Genomic DNA, 18,742 nt, shown 5'->3' with positions numbered 1-18,742 from the left:
ATAGAACCAGGCTCTGCGGTTCCTCGCGAGAGACACATGGGGGGACCTGGCTTTTGACGCGGGTGAAATGGGCAGGCTCTTGGGCGGTCCATAGCCAGCGGTTTATGGTCAGCGATGACGAGAATCCGATGCAGATGAGCAGCAGCCCACACTTCCCAAGGACAAGGACAGCAGAGGAGCCCTCGTATTTGGCACTGGGTTTTGCAAGGAGACGCATGCGGCTGTCAACGATGCGACCCGTGTCGAGAAAATCCCGGCCCAAGTCGCAACATGACCTGCCCGACGTTGGGGGGCATGCCGCACCATTCCCAGAACGCAACGGCGGCATCAAGACACACTTTCATAGCCTTTTTCTTCTTTCTTTTCCGTTCTTTTCCTTTCTTTTCAAGGGGGGCTGCAGTCCTTCGGGTAAAAAGGACTGCAATGGGCAGTTGCTTTCGCGCCCAGGTCAAAGGCTCGGGCAGACATGGGAGGCAAAACCGGCTGTGGGCGCCCGATCCCAAACAAGCAGACTGCAGAGCGTGGCTCGTGGCTGCAGGGCCCTTTGACAGAGCGCACAGCCAGCATCTGCTACAGATCCAGGTGGCCGGCGCCCCTTTGACCGTGTAGGCCTCGAAACGGCGTAGATCAAAACGTCCTCTTTTTTTGCCTTTAGCAGAGCAGGGAGCCTCTTGGTCGAGCTTCGACGGCCGACTCTTCCACTCGAAAAGTAAAAGTAGAAGACAAAAACCCGGACTGTTGCGTCAGGCGCGCCCGGTCCTGTGGCATGCTTCTTTGTCGAGAACAGCGCCGTCAGACGCGGCCCAGTGATTCTGGTCCTCGGCCGCTCGAGTATATAAGGCGACAAATCCACGTCCACCCGGCCCGGCCCAGCCCAGTCGGCAGAACCGCAAGGCAAGAAAGGGAACCCGGCAACTCGTCCGCCGACCAGCAAGCAACAAGGAATGGGCAACTGCGTGTCGAGCGACGGGCGCGACGGCCGAGCGGCTGCGCGGCAAGCACAAAGGTTCGGCTGGCAAAAACACTCCCCCTCCCGCGTCTGCTCCGTCGGCGCTGCCCAGAGGCTAACCCAGGACGGACGAATTGTTGCCGCATGTACGGAGTACAGTAGCGTCGGCGACGGCCCCTGCACGAACCCGCAGGACGACACGCTGACAGGGTGGAACATTCCGAGGCGTGCCAACGTGCAGCAGCACCACTGCCGACAGCCCTGCCCGCCGCCGCCACCGCCACCGCGCGAGAGCCGCGAGAGCCGCGAGACAGCAGGGTGGAGATCCGTCTCTCCCCTTTCCTCCAAGTTTGTCTGGCCCTACCTGGTTGTCGTTCCGCCCCGGCCCCCTGAACCAGAACGTGGCTAACCAGGCCCCGCCAGCGCGCCCGGGGATCTCGGCACCATCTCTGACCTTTCCGACGACGACGACGACAGGGCAGGCTGGCGAGCGAGGTGACGCCGCTTGCTGCTGCGGTTCGCCTCGGCCTGCGTTGTTTTGTTGCGCTGCAGGGCATGGCGCAGAAGCAGCCGACGGGTCTCGCGAGTCACGTCGCACGGGCCAATGGCGAGCCGTCGGGTGGCGGGTAGCAAAGCCCCGGCCGTTTGGGGGGCAAACGTGCGTCGTGCGTCGGGTGACAGGTCGACGATGGAGGAAGGGCATGAGGACGTGGCATTCGCTCAGGGAATAAGAGGTCGGAGCAACGGGCTGCAGCATGTCGACGACAATATAAAATTTGATGTACGGAGTACGGTCGGCTGCCATGTATCAGTCTGATCTGTGATTTAAGCGTCTGGGTGCTGCTGCATGCGTGCCGTAGCGTAAACTTGCTCAAAACCGCTCTCCTCCCCCACTCCCATTGGCCCATTCGGGTATTTTTCTCTCGTCCCCCCATTGTCAATTGTCAATTCCTTGGAGCAACCTCGCAGCAATCCCCCAGGCACAACAACGACAACTGCTTCACTTTACAACTTTTTATAACGGGCCTTTCCTGCAACTCTTCGTCCCCCAATCCCTCGTCTCGTCCTCACCTGCATCCCCTCCATCCCACGCCTAAACCGACGGAGCACATCCCTCCACCATGGACATGGCCTCGACCACAACAGCCGCAGCCATGCCCTCCCGTCCCACGGCCGGCATGGGCATGGGCATGGGCATGGGCATGGGCGGCGGCACCGGCTGCAAGATTTCCGTGCGTCCCCCTTCCATCCGCTCCGTCTCCTCGCCGTGCCGCTGCTCTAACCCCGCTGCAGATGCTCTTCAACCTCTACACCATAGACGCCTGCTTCCTCTCGTCGCAGTGGAAAATCACCTCGGCGGGCATGTTCGCCGGCTCCTGCATCGGCGTCTTCCTCCTCGCCCTTTCTCTCGAGTTTCTCCGCCGCTCCGTCAAGGAGTACGACCGGTTCCTCGTCAAGCAGCATCGCGCCAAGTACGCCGGCCAGACCGCCAAGCCCAGCACCTCCGACTCCGCCACCAGCAAGGACGGCCTGCAGGCTCAAGCTCCCGCCGGGGCGGCATGCGTCCGGGTTCCGCCGTTTCGGCCCAACGTCTGGCAGCAGGGCGTTCGGGCGTTGCTGCACCTGCTGGTCTTTTTTGTGGCCTATATCCTCATGCTGGTATGTCTGGAACCCCGCTGTCGGCGCGGCCGCTGTCCTGGGACGGCCTGCCTTGGATGTCAATCTCGACAGTTTTCTGTTGCATTTCTATTTTCTTTTTTTTTCTTTTTTTTGTCTTTTTTTTTCTTTTTTTCTTTTGTTTATTTTACCCCCTTCCCTTCCCACCTACACGTGTATTGTACTCACAGCTCGCGCGCAGCTTGCCATGTACTACAATGGCTATCTCCTCATTTGCATCTTCCTCGGCTCCTTCATCGGCGCCTTCGTTTTTCAGTGGGAGACCCTCGCCGGAGCGTAAGTCAAACATTGCGACATTTCCGCACCCGCCCTTCTGCGCGCTGCGCTGCTCGGACCTTGCGCAACGCTTACTCACTCCCCTCCGCAGCCAGGAAAACACGAGCGCGGCCCAAGAAGCAACCGTCTGCTGCGGATAACAGCTGGGAATCCCAGCCTTGCGCGGCCAGTTCCCGCTTGACACGTTGGCGTGCGGATGCATTACCACCCCACGCTCATACCCGCACTCACCCGGGACCATCCATCAGGGGGCTTTGCATCCTTTCCTGATACTTTCATTCATTGTTAGCATCGCGTTCTTTTAGCTCAGGTTGCATGCCATGTAACGGCAGAAATGGAAATGACATCATGGGGGGGAAAGGGGGGGTAAGGTTTCATCTCGGCTTGCAGCTGGATGACATGGGAGGGATAGATAGATAGAGAGATGGCTTTATAATTGACGACTCGGCGTTGATACACGCCCCAAGACCTGACGGCAACTGGCTAATAGACCCAGCCCTTGACGTCAACTGGCCATTAGCCCAACCCTGACGTCAGCTGGCCAGCACAGGCACCACATCCACCGTCTCTTCAACACGCTTACTCTTGAAAAGGTTTACACACGTCCGTCCGTGTTCAGCCAGTCTGGCACGCGATACAAAACTCCTTCAGCACGGCATCAACCCAAGCGAGCCGTTCCCACCAACGCCAAAGGCTCCTCGCCCCAATCAAGTCGTGACCGCCGTGAAGCGCGGTCCAGCATGAAATATAGCCCTTGAGAACCATACGCGTGAAGAATGTACATGCAAGCAATGTATTTTTTTTTTTCAAAACAAGAATAGACAAGAGTGGACAATAGACAAGCGTAGACAAGAATAAACCAGAATAGACAAGAATAAAAGGGGGCAAAGAAACAGAAGGAAAAGGCAACAAAGGCCTCAACCCTCTCCTTCATCGCCACGTCGCTCCTCTACCCTCTTGGCGCCGTTGGCCAGCCGGCGTCGACCCGACACTAATAGTGACGCGTCGCGGAGCCTCCTTCACGCCGTTCTTTGGGCTGCTGCTGCCCCCCGCATTCTCTACCCGGACGCTGCCCCCGAGATTCATCCGTCTGGCTTGGCCGGCGGTGAGGTTTCGGTCGCCCTTGAACTCGGGCGAGCACGTCAGCGGCGGGCTCTTGCGGCGCTCAAGGCTGCCGCGCCGGGCTCGCGAGATGCCGTTGGTGCTGCTGGCCAAGGCAGCCGGCATGCTGGGCCGTGCCGTTGTCACGCGTTCCGCCAGCGAGGCTATCGAGGACACCCGTCTTCCCAGGGAGCCCGATGCTGGCCCCCCCAACGCGCTGGGTCGGCGCCCTTTGGCCGACTGCAAGGCGCAGCGCAGCTTCCGGCCATCAATCAGGCTGGAATCCGAGTCGGAGCTGGAAGAGCTGGGAGTCCCCTGCTGCGACGGAGGGTTGTTCTCGTCCGCAATGGTTCGAAGCTTCGACGCCTGCGAGGGGCTCAGCCTGCTGCGCAGCACCGGCAGCGACGGCGGCGACACGTTATGCGACTTGGTAGCGTCCAGCAGCGCGCGCAGGGGCGATTGCCTCTCAGTTTGCGGAGAGCCGTATGACAGACTTCGACTAAAGGTTGGCGGGACCGGGAGGGGAGAGCTCTGAGAATGCGCCGAGGACATCCTTGAACTCTTGGATAAGAAGCCTGCCTGGAATCTGCTGGGCTTGATGGACAATGTGCTGCTGTCGTCTGCCAAGTCACTCGCGTCTTCGGCTTCCACCTCGGGGCCAGGCATCTCAACCGTGGGCTCCTTTTCGGCCAGGCACGACAGCTCGGGTGATGATGCCGCCCGCGCCTTCTTCGTCCGCGACGGGTCCGGTGTGGCGTCCATTTGCTGAGGCGTCGACGCAAAGTCGGCGAGGGTTCCGTCTATGCTTTCGTCATCGCGCCAGCGTACCCCTGCCTTCTTGGCCTTTTTGACCGGCGTGAAGCAAACGCCCTTCTTCGCCGCACTAAACACCTTACATCTTCTCGGCGACGACTTCATCGGGCTTGCAAAGGCGTGCTCATTTTGCACAGCCGCCAGTGCCGGCGGGGCTAGGGGCTTCATATAGCTTGCCAAGCCCTTCTTGCGCTTCGGTGTGCCCTTTCGTGACGGGGGCACAAATTCAACGACTGGTAGCGGGCCCTCAGGCTTGACCACCTGCCCAGCCGCAGCGAATCCCGTGTCGAGAAGCTTGTGGACAATCTCCTTTGCATGCGCAACGGCGCTCTCTTCATCCATGGCCAGAGTATCGGAAAGGGATGCCAGCATGTCAAACTGAGCTGTGAGGAGCATTTGCATCATAGCGACGTCGCCAGCTCTTTCGTGTTCGAGAACCTCTCGGTAGGCTTCGCGTCCAAAGTTGACTTTGAGAAGCTCGGCTTCACGAGTCAGGCTGGCCTTCTCCCCCGTGTCGGCGCCCTCCAGCCCGTCGAGTTGTTGTAGGCTATGAGAAAGTGCTGTTTCAATCGCTCGTTCCCAGCTCGTCTTTCCCAGCTTCTGGTGAATGTGTTGCCGGCTGCTTTCCAGTTCCACGAGGATGCCTTGGGCCGTCTTCCGAACGACCGACAGATTTTGGGGCATGGAGTCTTCATCGCCTCTCTGGTCACACACGGTATCGAATGCCGCCAGCCACCCGGAAAGAAGGCCGATGCGCCGCTCGAGGGCCTTCAGCTTCTTCATCCACGTGATTCGTTCTTGGCGCTCTCCATGGGAGTGATCGTAGGCGGCTCGCAGCCGCTGGACGCCCTCGCGGGCTATGCACTCGCGCTTGTCGCATTGCTTCCGGAACTTGGCAAAGAACATCTTCTCCGCGTCCTTTTGCTGTGCCTTGAGCTCGTTTATGAGAGCCATCTGTTCGTCAATCTTGACCAAGAAGTCCTTGACATGCCGATTGACGTTGAAAACGTTCCGGGTAACCTTGGTTTGAATGTTCTTGGCCCTGTTCGCGTAGCGCAGCGTATTCTGCGTCTCGTCGAAATGGGCGCTCGACGGCGACACGCAGACAATCATGACCGTCTTGCAGTTGCCGCCGAGGGAAAACTTGAGCAGGCGCGTGAGCTTGCTGTTTCGGTAGGGCACATGGGCACGCTGGCGCTTGTCGCACAGAGCGTTGATGCAGGATCCGAGGGCCAGCAGAGACTTGTTGATGTTGGCGCCTTCGGTCAGACGTACGCCGCGGTTTTTGGTGACTGATGCGCGCTCAGACCCGGCCAGGTCAATGATGCTGAGGGTTGCCATGGTATGGGGTTCGTTGACGTCGGCATTCCGATCCTTTTGCGCCACATTGATCTGCAACACGGCATGGGAGCGCGAGGAGGTGGCGTTTGCCTCTGTCGGAGACACGGTTCGGTATTCGTTGCCCTGGATAATCATGTCCATGACCTCCTGGACGTTTTTAGGGTGGTGGCTTGTCAGTCCGAAAACCGTCACAGCCTGGTTGCTGTCCTCCCTGAGCATTAGGCCTGCTGTGCTTCCCCCTGGTACGAGAAGATCCCGAATCGTCTCGTTGTAGATCTCTAGGTAGCTCAGACTGAGTTCGGTTGACTTGTCCTGACTACGCTCTTCGATCTTTTCGAACAGCTCCTGCATTGTGAGGAAGATGATGCCAGGGTGCTGCGCTGTTCCTGTAATGGTATGTGTCTTTCCACAGCCGGTGGCTCCGTACGCAAACACAGTGGCATTGTACCCGTCAAGGACGCTGTCGAGCAGGGTTTTCGTTGTTCCTTCGTAAACGTCCGACTGCGTGGTGTTCTCGTCGAAAACGCGATCAAAGGCGAATACCTGGTCCTTCACCTTTTTCGAGGTGGGCACGACGGAGCGTGAGAATCTCTGGACGGGGCTGTCCTCTGGGGGATCGAATACACTAGGTTCCTTTGTCAATACCGGCGAACGGCAACAGTGGCATATGACGGCCGATGGGCGGTGAGGAAACATACAGGCAGCGGTCATCAACGACCTTGATCACGCTGCGAAGGCCACGTTGGTGGAGTTTGGGAGCCGGGGCGCCAGCCAGGGAGCCATCGCCGAGAAACACAGGGCTGTCATCTGTTTTTTGTCTGCGTTTTCTCTGGTCAGGAGGTTTGAAGACGAGGGCTGTTGGGGCTGAAGCGGTGTGGCAACTACTTACAACTGCGCAGCTTCTCTGATCGTGAATGGGCGCACTCGAACTACGTGATGGTGAGCTTCAAGCAACGCGGGCGTCGTGTAGGCAAAGTTTTGACAGTTTCCTTACCAGCGACAGTGATGGATGATTGACCCGCGTCAGCCATCGTCGAGTGGTTTTCGGCAGCAGTTGCTCTGTCAGGGACTTGCTGCGCCCAATGGCTGGCTCCTCGAGGTCTGCCTCGTCTGATGGTGAAGGCTTCGTCCCTGGAATAGGGGGTTCGTCACCAAGGACCTGGGCCCAGACTTGGCGCGGTCGTAAATTTGTAGCAACGATTGTTCGTTCGGAGGCTCCACGGTTAAGATAACACGAATAACCAATAGGAGAAACAAACAGAAAGGGGAACTGCGGGAAGAATCCAAGAAGAAATGTGAAGATAGAAGCGGCTGCTTCAGTCGATAATGTTCAAACGTTAAAAAAAATAGCAAAAAAAAGGGAAAAAAAAAAAGGGAAAAAGAAAACTCCAACAATGTACAAGAGATGGAGGTGGCGAGGTATGTGGTGGAAGAAGCAGGAGCCCAGAGTGTTTCCCTGCATGCATGTACGAATGTATCGACACAAACAAGACGCCGGCAATAACGGACAAGGTCGTTGCAGCTGCCACGAAAAGCCGCACATCTCGTGGTGACGTTCATCGGGTAGCGTTGTTGTTTCGACCTGGCCCGTGGCTTGGTTGCTGTGGTGATGGGCCAAGCCTAGCTGCCCACCGAGTCATGACTGGGCCAATCGAACAAGCCCTGGCCACCAGCCATTGTTCCAGCTACATGCGGCATGCCCGCCGGGGTTGCAGCACGTGACGATTTATTTTTACCCCTGGACGACGAAGCCCCCGCATTGAGGCCATATAAATATAAAAAACGGCTTCGTTTCTGGGATTTCCTAGCAGCTTTCACACTGCGGCAACTTGTGCGACTTGAAGGTCGGCATTGTGAAAAAAAACAATTGAAAAATCGTGAAATTGAAAAATGTCCAGCCACCATCAATTTTCACAATGCCACCTAAATCACAGTCTCCTGCAGCCACGACTGCAACCTCTTGCCCTGTCCGGTCGGCGTGCGATAATAAAACAGCAGGTTCAGAAACGGCGCAATATGCGCCTCCTTTTCGGCGATGTGAAACTCCACAGGGCCATACCCAGCCTAATCCGCACGTTAGACAACAAAAGGACGAGAGACGACAAGACGCAAGCAAAGGCACGCGAGACGCGGACTTGCCTCGAGTTTCTCCACGAATAGACGGATGCTCGGTAAAAGATACTCGTTTTGCCCCGCCAGCACGAGAATCTTTTTCGTGGGCAGGCCCCTGAACCACTCGGGCGGCGCGAGGGACGCATCCGTGTAGTAATCCGGCGCGGCATCGCCCATGTAGTTCCTCGTCCAGGCCGCCAACGCGCCCGGGTTGATGCAGTCCCCGCCGGGGTAACCGGCCAGACGGACTGGGGTCTCGTTGAGCGCCGTCCACGGAGCCATCATGACCGTGGCGGCAAGAGGCTCGGCAAGAGTCAGCGGCTCCATCGCCTCGTGGGGATGGGCGGCATGCGACAAGACGCCGGCTGCCAGGTTCCCGCCGGCCGAGTCTCCGCCGAGGATGATGCGAGACGGGCTGCGCCTTGCTGTGTCGACGAGGTACCGCAGAGCCTCGACCGCCTGGGTGAGCTGCGTGGGATACCGCGCCGCCGGGGCCAGGGTATACGCAGGGAAGAAGACGGCGAGGCTGGGTTTCCGGTCCTTGCGATCGCGGATGAACTTGGTCCAGAAGTTCAAGTGTCCCTCGGTCGCGGGCAGAGTGAAGCCGCCGCCTTGACGTTCTTGGGTAAGTAACTTGCCGGGGAAAACCATCATGCAGCGCTGTGGATGCACGCACCGTGGTACCAGATCAGCACGTAGTCGGCGTCCGGGTCGCCGATCCAGTTGCCCTTTGCGCCGTGAGGCAGCTCGACGGTTTGAACAGCCAGCTTGTGCGCCTTGGCCTGTCTGCTGTAAGCTTCTTCCGTGTCGGGAAACACATATCTAGCTTCGTGCATCAGCAATGGAGGGAAAGCCCGTCGTCTGTCTGTCTGTGCTGAGGAACGGCGACCAAAACCCACTCACTGTAGCTGTGACGAGTTCAGCCTTGAGCCCAGCTTCCGCGTGCCCGCGTACAGGACGTGCAGAAGCAGCGACGGCTCATCGCTCGGCCCTCTCCGAAAGGCGCAGAGCAGAGCGGCAAAGGCTGCGAACAGAATCGAGGCGAGAGCCGGCAACAGGTCGAGCTTTTCGCCCAATGTCGGCTTGCGTGGCTGAGGCATGAGGGGCCTGGCGGATGAGTATTGTACCGTCTGAGATTGTGTCGTGTCTTTGTCGTGTCGTGTCGTGTCGTGCTGTATCGCTTGACAATGAGGTTGGGCAGCTTTTGTAATTGTTTGCGACGGCTTTCGAAACTGGGCAGCAGAATCACAACCAGGGTGGCTGGCATGACACTAGAGGTGATCAGGGGGGGGGAAGCAGGGCGCGTCAAGGACGTCAGATTCTACCTAAAAAGGGTATTCAATCGGCTACCCAAATGGCTCTGTAGTAATACATTACATGTCTGCACACAGACGTTTAGCAATCCCAGTCAGAACACTACTACTCCGTAGTTTGTGAAGATGCTTGGATGCTTGTACGACGACCATAAGCCTCCGAGCCTCGAGGGTGGCGGCCAGGTGCCCCGCAACCCAGTCCCATCCTGGATTAGTAGAAGCAACCAGCCAACGGCTCCGTGATCGATTAGTCAGCAAGAACCACTCTTATATTTGGCCTGAAGCCCCATCATCATCCTCATCATCACCATCATCACCATCACCATCATCACCATCATCATCTACTTTGCACCTCGTCGTCTGTTCCCGTCCCCCCCCGAACCCTGATCAACCAGCAAGACTCCTTGGTCGGGTCCTTTGCTATCTTGCGCATGTTCGCAAGCGGTATATCCGATGGCGAAGCGTTGAGCAGATGGCTCTCCACCGCCAGATGCGCATACCGGATCGTCTTCCAGTAGTTGCCCTCGGCGCAGTGCATCAGCGCGGCATAGCCGTAGGCGCTTGAAAGCCAAATATCCAGCTGCTCCTGCTGGTACAGGCTGATGAGCGCCTCGGCCATTTCCAGCGACGCAAACTCCCAGCCGCCGTTCCCGAGCCGCGACTCCAAGTCGTCGATCTGGACGAGGCGCTTGTCCGACGCGTCCGACAGCTCGGCCTGCAAGCTGCAGCTGCTGCAGGTGCAGTTGAAGCCCCAGCCGTGCCGGAGCCTCTCCATGCGCTCCTCGCGGGTCCTGGTCACGTCGATGTAGGTGAGGCTCAGCTCGGCTCCGGGGGGGATGTCCATGATTGCGTAGACGCTGTGGGTGAGGGTTTTGGCGTCAAATTCGTACGCCGTGTTGGGTCGGCATTCGTGATTGATGAGCTATCTCGACTGTCAATTTCCCGACGTGGTGCTTGTCGTTTTTCCAAAGCAAAGAAACGGAAAAGGACGGGGGGTATAAGAAAAAAAAAAAAACAGAGAGAGAGAGAGAGGGAAAGGGGGAAAGGGGGGGGAAACTTGCTTACGGAAATGTCGGGGAAGACACCATAATAGTTGGCCTGGCCCAGGGGAATCTCGAAAGCATTGGGGTCGATCCGAGCCGTGGCGGCGTGGGCGACGCTAGGCTTGGCATGCAGCGACCAAAAGGCTTCTTGCGCATCGGGCGGCAGCTTGCCGATAGCTTCGTCCTCCAGAGCTTCGACCATGGACACTCCCTTAACGTACACCGAGTCATCGATCAGCAGGATGGGCGTCTCCGTAAACAGCCTGTCGCCGCGTCGGATCCACTTGGTGGCGAAGAGGCCGCGGCCCTTTCCCGGAACCTCCCTCTTCTCAAACAGCCCGGAAGAGTGGGTGTTCGTGTCGGGCGAGCGCGAGACATGTGCAAAGCTGGCGATGCGCTGCCGCGTCGTGATGATGGAGATGCCGCGGCCGCCGGCAAACCCCTTGGAGGAGTAGGCGCGGTACTCCGTCGCGTTGGGCGCGTTGGTGGGAAGCCAGACGTCCAGCCCTCGGGGCCGCCTCGGCGAAGTGTTGTCGATCTCCTGGAACAGTATCGGCTCAAGGGGCTTCTGGCCGAGCACGCCGACGTCCGCTCCGGAAGGGGCCGCGGCGCTGCTCAACGCCGCCAGCGCGCAGACGAGCAGGCCCGCCTGTGCTGCGAGGGAGCCCATCTCTGCCCGATGTGTTGCGCTCGACCTGGAAGGGGGTTGATGCTGGGCGTTACTCCGACGGAGCTTGTGCGTGTGGGAAAAAAACAAAAAAGAGGGGGAAAGAAGAACAGTGAGGGATCGCGGGCAGCAAGAAGGGCGGTTCGACCAGAGGGGCGAAGCAGCCCAAAGATATGCGTCGCCTTGCTGGCGCCGAAACAACCCCCCTCCCCCCCCCCCCCCCCCTCCCCCGGGGGGAGTGGCCGGGAACAGACGGCCACGACTGCAGACGCTGAACTCTTTAGCTCGTTGACTTTGAGCAGCCTCGGCGTGGGTTTGAGTCGCGGGAATGACACCACCCCTGCGCGGACGCAAGATGCCCATGCGAAGGAGGAGGGGGTCATGGAGCCCCGGGTCCCATGAGCCAAAGCTCGGTGTTGGTTTCCATGTCAGATGCGTTCCCAGCCGACCAGATGCCGGGTCGCCAGCTGAAACATGCTGTGCCGGATGGCGTCGTCCCGGGTCCCATGTGATGGGCCCGAGGCCCCAGGCTTAGTTTGCGGCCGAATTCAAATATAGGCGCATGTTTTCGCCTGGGGGTAAATGTCGCGGGCCAATAGGGCGGACCGCTGCTACCAGGGATTTCGCGCAGTAGAGTTCGGAGCACGACATGCGCTTTTTTTTTTTTTTCGCATTGCGACTATCCGGATTCCCGTGCCCGGGACAAGACTCGATTTTACATGGTCCTTGATGCTCTCTGCGCCGCATACGAATATGTAAAAATACCATCACGGGCAGCCGGGCTCCGTAGTAGGCTACGTTATTCACGCCTAGCAGGGTGCTTGATCGACCATGTAAAATCCCCGTGATTGATTAGCAAGTGCACACAGTTACAAGGGGGGGGACCGCCATTTGTCTCGTCTTGTCGCAACCGCGATTCAGCCTCCCGCAGCAAGGGGCCCGCCCAAAGCGAAGCGCGGCTCGCGGCGCCTTTGCTGGCCTTTACTCCATGGCTTGCTTATTGTCGCATTGTGCGGGGGGGGGGGGGGGGGGGCAGCGGTGAATGCGAAGCCGCGAAACGTGGCTGGACGGCGACAACGCCCGGCAGCGCGGGGCGGAAGAAGCCGCCCCACGCCCCGTGCTCCCTCCGAGGCGGACTTTTATCCCCGGCACAATACCACAATACCGCGCAAACAATGGAGGCCTTGTCCCCGGGCGCTCGCGCCGCTGGGAAAATGCGACGCCACGCCACAGCGGGCGGAGTGCATTGTCAAATCAAAGTCTGGCGTCAGATGCGGGATTTTGGGTGGGGGGGGATCCCGCCGAGAGAAGCATCCCCTGGCTGGTTCGAACCGGCGTGCGTGGGCTATGAGTTCGCGTGCCCAATTCCAAATCTCGAGGGGCGCAGGTTGCAACGAGGCGGCCGTCTCTTGCCACTCGTTCAGCTGGCGGCTGGGAGACGGCGCGGCTCGCGCAGAATCAAACCAAGTTCGGGCCCGGGTGCGAGGCCGGGTGCAGCTCCAGCAGTCCACGGCGGTTGTTGATTTTCCCCAGCTCGCTTTTCACCCCTTCGGAGTCCTTCGGGGACAGGGCATGCGGGAGGCAGCAAGTTGCCCATGAGAAGCCGTTGCGGGCGACGCAAGTATCCGTTCGAAACTGCCGCGACGGACATCTGGCCTCGGGTTGAGCACACGCGAATGTTCCACGCTATACCGGTTGTCGATGGACGCTGGGGATCGCCTACATGTGCCGTTTGCCTAGTTGGCTCTCAAGAAACGTCGGCCTCATCAGTCCACGTGGTCGAGTGAATGGATGTTTGACGAAATGCGAATGATACTTGACTGATCTAACCTGTGCAGCGAGACGATGGCTGGATAACGGGGTTGCAGCCCATGACGACGGGCAAGGTTCACAAGAAGAAAATCAAAAGGAACATTCCTGACGACAAAAGCACGTTACATCCCGTGACTGTTCAGTGCGGCTTGGCCCGCAGATCATGTCAGGCCTGCAGCCGCATCACGTACGTGGCAAGTGGTGGATTGGAGGCACCGGCGAGACTGTATAAGCAGCACTGCGTCCTTGTAATGCGGCCCCGTATGGATCCGCGCTCTTCATCAAGGTCTGGCACGGGTCCGTTCCACGGCAGCGTCAAAAAGGCGCTTCGCCGCAAAGCCCCTAGACAACGTTCTTGTCAAGCCATTGCTTCCACTCATCAACCGTCCAGCCGGAGCTCGTATCCTGCACCACGCCGTCAAAAACAACCGTGGGCGTGACATGCACGCCGACCAATCTGTTCATCTTGGTAACCACCTTCAGGTCGTCGGTGACCCGGTTCCCAACGTTGAGCGACTCCTCGTCGGCCGCCTTGTCGGGTATCTCGAGCAGCGCGTAGACCCGAGCCTCGTCCACCCCGGCCCCGGCCGCAAGCTTTGCCAAGCGCCTGTAGGTTGCGTTCCTGGTCTCGTTGACGACGCTGACGTCAAAGTAGTCCGTTTGCTGCTCAAACAGCCGGGCGCTGAACTCCCAGAACTTGTCCGGGGCGAGACGCAGGACCGCCAGGCCGGCCTCGTGCAGCAGGGTCGACGAAGGGTGCCACGGCTGGACTTGCTGGCGGAAAACAAAGGTGAGGCTCGAGGCCCAGGACGGCCTGTCGCGGACGGCAGGGAAAACCTGCGTGGTGAGGGTGCGGAACAGCTTGGCCGAGAAGGGGCAGGCGTAGTCGACGTAGAGTTCAAAGGTGTGGGTGGAGGGGGACGGAGGGGCGAGGTGGAGCTTGTGGCCGGCAAACTTGGGGGGGACGGCCATTGTGCGGCGTGGCGGTGGGCAGGCGGAAGCAATTGAGTTGCGATGGCGATGGTTGGCGATGGTTGGCGATGGCCTACGTTGCCGTGGCGATGCGTTGAGCGACGATGCGTCGAGGGACGCGGTCTGGAGAAAAGACGCAAGACGTGCCTTTGACGTATCGCAAGGTGAGGGGCAAGCAGCCGGTGTCGGGGCCGTGTCGGTGACGCGCTTCCTGCCTTCCTGCTTCAAGGGAAAAGTGCCACTGTGGCGCTCCTTCCCCACTCGATCGTGGCTGTCGTTCGCTTCACACCTGAGCATCAGCCCCTATAGTTTCCTACAGGTGCTAGCTTGTAGCTGCCATACATTCTGAGAAATCGGTTCCGGGGCTTTGTGGCCAAGGCATCCGATGTCATTGGTCGTGGCTTGGCCGAGCCGGATTCGGTGCCGCAGAGGAGAGCCTTTTAATACCGGGCCTCGGCTCCCGCTCCGCAACATGCCCAAGGACTGCGCAAGAAAAAAAAAAAAAAAAAAAAGGGTCGAAAATCGAGCACTGCATTGGTCAGAAACCAACCAATGCAAACACGAACTGGATCTATCTGGAGCCATCCGAGACCCGGCCATTTTAGCTCCCGATCTGCAGCGTGGCATACCACGCTAGCGCCTTGGTTGGCCGCCCCATGCAGCAAATGTCAAGTTACAGCAAATGTCAAGCTGTGCCTGATAGAGGCCCTTTGCGCACCGTCAGGGCCGTCGGGACCCGACGGCGACGACGTACTTGAAGCAGCTCGTCGCCGTCGCCCACCCCAGGCCCCTTGCCGCACTCTCCCACCCAAGCTACCTGCCTTCCCGCTCCGCAGCATCATGAAGTTCCTGCTCCCCTTGGCCCTCCTGACCGCCGCCGCCGCCGCCGCCGCCGCCGCGTCTCAGTCCTGCAGTGAGGAAGACCATGCCGAAATCTCCGGCTGTCTGGCCGCCATATCCTCAAGGGTTCGGGCAAACCAAAGATGCCTCCGTCCGGTCGGGTTTTGCTGACTCTGCGCGAAAATAAAACACACAGGAAAAGAATTGCGCGAGTGATCCGATCTGCCTCTGTGCCAACAGCGTGCAACTAGTCCAGTAAGAGCGTCCGCGAGTCCCCGGGCGGGGGGGGGGAAGAGGGGTGCGGTGAGCGAGGGAAGATTGAGGCGAGTGCTGACGTGCGATTGACTAGTTGTTTTGTGCGGTGCCCTGGGGGCGCTCTGAATGAAATGATGGAGGAGAAGTCAAGGCGCCTTTGCGCCGTCAAGAAGGGCCCGTCTCTGTGACGGGGTGGCGCTTGATTCTGTTCGAAGTGCTGACTGCTTACTCCACGGGCCGGGGCTGTTGTTTGGGGACTGGTTGTGGGAGGCAAGCTGGTGCTGACGCGGTGGACGGCTTGGATCAAGACTGGCCGGCTGGGAGGATACGCATTGCTGAAAAGCGTACGCAGTAGTCAGTAAAAGATATCAATGGGGATAATCAACAGAAACATGGCAGGATCATGTGCTAGTCCTTGCCTCACAGCATGGCTTGGGTCGAGCCATGAAGTTGCAACGGGCTGATGGTGTACGCATCGTATCAATGTCAACCAGTTCAGGAACTATTCCATGCAAAGGAAGCGGAAAATGTTGGATTCTTATCGTTTCTTTTGCTGCTGGGAGCGTACGTTTGGCGCTGGATAAATATGAGCGTCTCCATAAGAGCTGCTGCACCAACCTTGGATGCTGAAAATCATTTGGCTGGAAATCATTCTTTGACTTCTACCTCATCACAAAGACTCTTTCTCCAAGCCCTCGTAGACTGGCCGACACTTACAGAGAGTTGCATCGCTTGGTCATAACCCTAGACGCCCACAAACCTACCCTGACAGCCACATCACGGCCCGTTGTCGACTTTGCGTCGCCCTCGACGCACCAAACGCTATCATCGTCGGAGAAGTCCTCAAACCACTCGTGCTGGTATATGCCTCGTTCTGCGACCGGGAACCCGTCTTGCTCTCGCATCCACATAAAGATATTGCGTGTGACCGAGCCCGAAAGGTTTGACTCGCTATCGAATTGGCTGTAATCCACACCAACAGATACGTCGCCGCCACACCTCGAGCCGCTGCCCGATGAGTTCCTTGGTTGGAGTGCGCCACCCGTGCCGCTCTGTTCCTGGGTCACCACCCTGCCTCCGGCACAAGTCCATTTGATTTTCGAACACCGGAGCCAGTGGTGTCCCGAACAGGCGGCATGAAGCCGGACATCGAGGCTCAAGTCCTCCACCGCTGTCGTGCCTGGAGGCGGGTACGGAAATATGGGGGGTAGCTTGCTCTCGGACAGGCCCTGGCCAAGGTATGCAAGTCTGCACTCGTCGGCGCGGGTGATGCGGCCTGGGTTGCCGGGAGTGAAAGAGACGGGCTCCTGGATGAACGACAGGAGCGTTCCCGTCCAAGCTGCCTCGTGGAGATCAATTCTATTCAAGCCGATGAGCGCAAACGGACAATTCGTAAAGTTCTTGTGTACGCCCGAGATAAGAGCCCCAAGCCAGAGGAAGCTGATGTGTGGACTTCTTTTGAAAATCATGCGAGCCAGCACGTCAATTTTCCGCGCCTGCTCCGATTTCAAAACGGCAAAAGTGCCCTGCAGCCATGCCCCGCAAACATTGGACGGGATTCCGGGTTCGTAAAAGACGCTTCCCAATATGGACTGTATGCCTCGCATATTGCAACTCAGCATGAGCAGTCTGTCTAGTTGCGGCAAGTATTCTTGCCCGACAGATTGCGGTCCCGACACCCCCGGCTGGCTGCCAGGGCCCATTCTCGGTAGGGGCAGCATGATTCTTCGGTTCTCCAGCTTGGCCAGAGGGAGTAGGAGTGCTGTTGCCAGGGCGGCCCGGTTCTGCAGGCGCGCCGAGTGAAGAGCGGAATACTCTTCAATGTACTGAACGGCAGCCTCAAAACTGGGGGGCGAATGTGAATCGAGGGCGGTACTCGCGGAGCAACGGGACAGAACAACGTCGACTTCGGACTTCCACGTCACTGTCCACGGCGACAAGAGGTGGCCACGGTGGTGAGGAATCGAGGCTCTCCAACCTTGGCCTGGGGCGAGAACCGCTGCCCACCACCGGGCAGCATCGTCGCTAACAAGACCCAGCTCTACAGTCGCAGCTGACGACGGGCTCGTCGAGTCTTGCCACGCAGCCTGACTGTCCAGATATTCGAGGGGCGCTGCTCGAGAGATGACCGCCGCCCATCGGGCAGACAATGCGTAAGCCCAGGCGGCTACCAGTACCGCCAGGTGGTTTTCCCCGTCATCGAGTAACGGCGGCAGCCTAATGTCTGTGGCTCTGGTGACCACTAAAGTGGTGGGTCTGGCAACGGATAAACTCAATTGGAACTGCTGCTCGAACGCTGGCACATGGCAGCTCTCGCTGATCGGCTTCCAGGTAGTGATGGCGGTTGCCAGCCCGGTTTCATCGGGCTCCAGCCCAAATGGAAAGTATGGATGTTGAGGAAAGAGATGATGGATGTCGAGGCAATGTAGCGGGACGCTGCGATGTAGGCAGGCTTGCACCTTTAGGGCATGCCATGTCCTGAAGCCTTTCTCATAGAAAGCCTTGTAGACATTTTGCGCTGGTTGAAGCGTATCATGACACGCTTGGCAAAGTTCAGGTGAGCATGAATCCATTACCAAAAGTCATGCTGGAGCAGGAAATTCATCCCAGCGGGTGGATGTAATGGGTACATGCATTGGTTTGCCCAAGCACACCGCCCGGGACCGTGCACTGCTTGGGCGATTGGTGGTGGTGGGTGGCTGGCACCAGACTGGCACTGGCACTGGCAGCCAGGTGCAACAGGTGCAACAGGTGCAACAGGTGTCAGCCCCAAGCAATTGGGCGGGAGGGGGGGGGGCAAAAGGGAAAAAGGAAGAAGAGAAAAGGAAGAAGAGAAAAGGAAAAAGAGAAGAAAAAGGAGAGAAAAGGGAGAAGAAAAGAAAGATCAAAAGGGGTCGATTCGTTTCAACTTTTTGCATTAAAAGACTCCGTAGGTCATGCCGCTCTGCTGATGCCGGGCTCCAGCCACGCTGACGAGTGGCTTCAATGCGTCCGTCCGTCGCCGTCAGCGTCAACTCGCACATTTTCGAAGGGAGGGACACCTACCTCACAAGTAGATTAATTATACCGTCCTGCTGATTCAACTCGTCTATTATTTTTTGTCTTGCCATGTGTTACTCTCTCAGTCTCAACAATGTGCCTAGTAGCGAGGGATTTTCCTTCGTAGCACCAGGCGGTACATATCAATTCTTCTTGGCTTGTGGAGTGCGCTGTGTAGCGCCTGTGTGGTTGACAGGTTGTGGCGTAGCATGCCCTGTAGGATGCCCTGTAGGACTCCCGCCAACCGTCTGGTTGCAACCAGACCAGACCAGACCAGACTAGACCAGACAAGACATGTCAATAACATCCGTAAAGAGCACCAGGCTATTGACTGGTATCACAAGGCTACTGATCTGGTACATGTCACCTGGTAGCATCAGTTTGCATGTACTCCGTAGCAAGCAAGCTGAAGCAAGCGACAATGCATGCCCCACTTTTTATGCGAGCCCATTGACGACGCTAGGACCGCGGCAGTTGTTAGATTGACTTCTGCCAGTCGGGCACATCAACTCGTCTGTCCCAACCTTGGATT

The 18,742-nt window shown here is 58.3% G+C and overlaps 8 protein-coding genes across 8 annotated transcripts; 3 read left to right on the top strand and 5 right to left on the bottom strand.

Moving 5' to 3' along the window:
* Positions 1-944: 944 nt before the first annotated feature.
* UV8b_01678 (uncharacterized protein) lies at positions 945-1,448 on the top strand (the record flags this gene model as incomplete). Its single annotated transcript, XM_043139176.1, has 2 exons — positions 945-1,297; positions 1,373-1,448. 2 exons carry the CDS (start codon positions 945-947, stop codon positions 1,446-1,448), a joined length of 429 nt encoding a protein of 142 aa, XP_042995110.1.
* Positions 1,449-2,070: 622 nt separating this feature from the next.
* On the top strand, positions 2,071-3,042 carry UV8b_01677 (uncharacterized protein; the record flags this gene model as incomplete). The annotated part of the gene is made up of 4 exons (XM_043139175.1): positions 2,071-2,181; positions 2,243-2,608; positions 2,808-2,902; positions 2,994-3,042. The coding sequence occupies 4 exons, from the start codon at positions 2,071-2,073 to the stop codon at positions 3,040-3,042; spliced, it is 621 nt and encodes a 206-aa protein (XP_042995109.1).
* A 790-nt stretch (positions 3,043-3,832) lies between these two features.
* Positions 3,833-7,188, bottom strand: UV8b_01676 (uncharacterized protein; the record flags this gene model as incomplete). The annotated part of the gene is made up of 4 exons (XM_043139174.1): positions 3,833-6,782; positions 6,856-6,975; positions 7,047-7,086; positions 7,152-7,188. 4 exons carry the CDS (start codon positions 7,186-7,188, stop codon positions 3,833-3,835), a joined length of 3,147 nt encoding a protein of 1,048 aa, XP_042995108.1.
* Positions 7,189-8,080: 892 nt separating this feature from the next.
* Positions 8,081-9,369, bottom strand: UV8b_01675 (uncharacterized protein; the record flags this gene model as incomplete). Its single annotated transcript, XM_043139173.1, has 4 exons — positions 8,081-8,221; positions 8,297-8,880; positions 8,946-9,091; positions 9,173-9,369. 4 exons carry the CDS (start codon positions 9,367-9,369, stop codon positions 8,081-8,083), a joined length of 1,068 nt encoding a protein of 355 aa, XP_042995107.1.
* Positions 9,370-9,919: 550 nt separating this feature from the next.
* On the bottom strand, positions 9,920-11,295 carry UV8b_01674 (uncharacterized protein; the record flags this gene model as incomplete). The annotated part of the gene is made up of 2 exons (XM_043139172.1): positions 9,920-10,504; positions 10,648-11,295. The coding sequence occupies 2 exons, from the start codon at positions 11,293-11,295 to the stop codon at positions 9,920-9,922; spliced, it is 1,233 nt and encodes a 410-aa protein (XP_042995106.1).
* Positions 11,296-13,446: 2,151 nt separating this feature from the next.
* On the bottom strand, positions 13,447-14,076 carry UV8b_01673 (uncharacterized protein; the record flags this gene model as incomplete). Its single annotated transcript, XM_043139171.1, has 1 exon — positions 13,447-14,076. The coding sequence occupies one exon, from the start codon at positions 14,074-14,076 to the stop codon at positions 13,447-13,449; it is 630 nt and encodes a 209-aa protein (XP_042995105.1).
* Positions 14,077-14,916: 840 nt separating this feature from the next.
* Positions 14,917-15,359, top strand: UV8b_01672 (uncharacterized protein; the record flags this gene model as incomplete). Its single annotated transcript, XM_043139170.1, has 3 exons — positions 14,917-15,042; positions 15,113-15,171; positions 15,266-15,359. 3 exons carry the CDS (start codon positions 14,917-14,919, stop codon positions 15,357-15,359), a joined length of 279 nt encoding a protein of 92 aa, XP_042995104.1.
* A 525-nt stretch (positions 15,360-15,884) lies between these two features.
* Positions 15,885-17,757, bottom strand: UV8b_01671 (uncharacterized protein; the record flags this gene model as incomplete). Its single annotated transcript, XM_043139169.1, has 2 exons — positions 15,885-17,689; positions 17,748-17,757. 2 exons carry the CDS (start codon positions 17,755-17,757, stop codon positions 15,885-15,887), a joined length of 1,815 nt encoding a protein of 604 aa, XP_042995103.1.
* Positions 17,758-18,742: the final 985 nt, after the last annotated feature.

The sequence above is a fragment of the Ustilaginoidea virens genome, chromosome 1 (genome assembly GCF_000687475.1).
Source record: "Ustilaginoidea virens chromosome 1, complete sequence".
NCBI classification, from domain to species: Eukaryota; Fungi; Ascomycota; class Sordariomycetes; order Hypocreales; family Clavicipitaceae; genus Ustilaginoidea; species Ustilaginoidea virens.
Note: the sequence above shows the minus strand (reverse complement) of the source record. Positions and strands in the feature narration are given on the sequence as shown.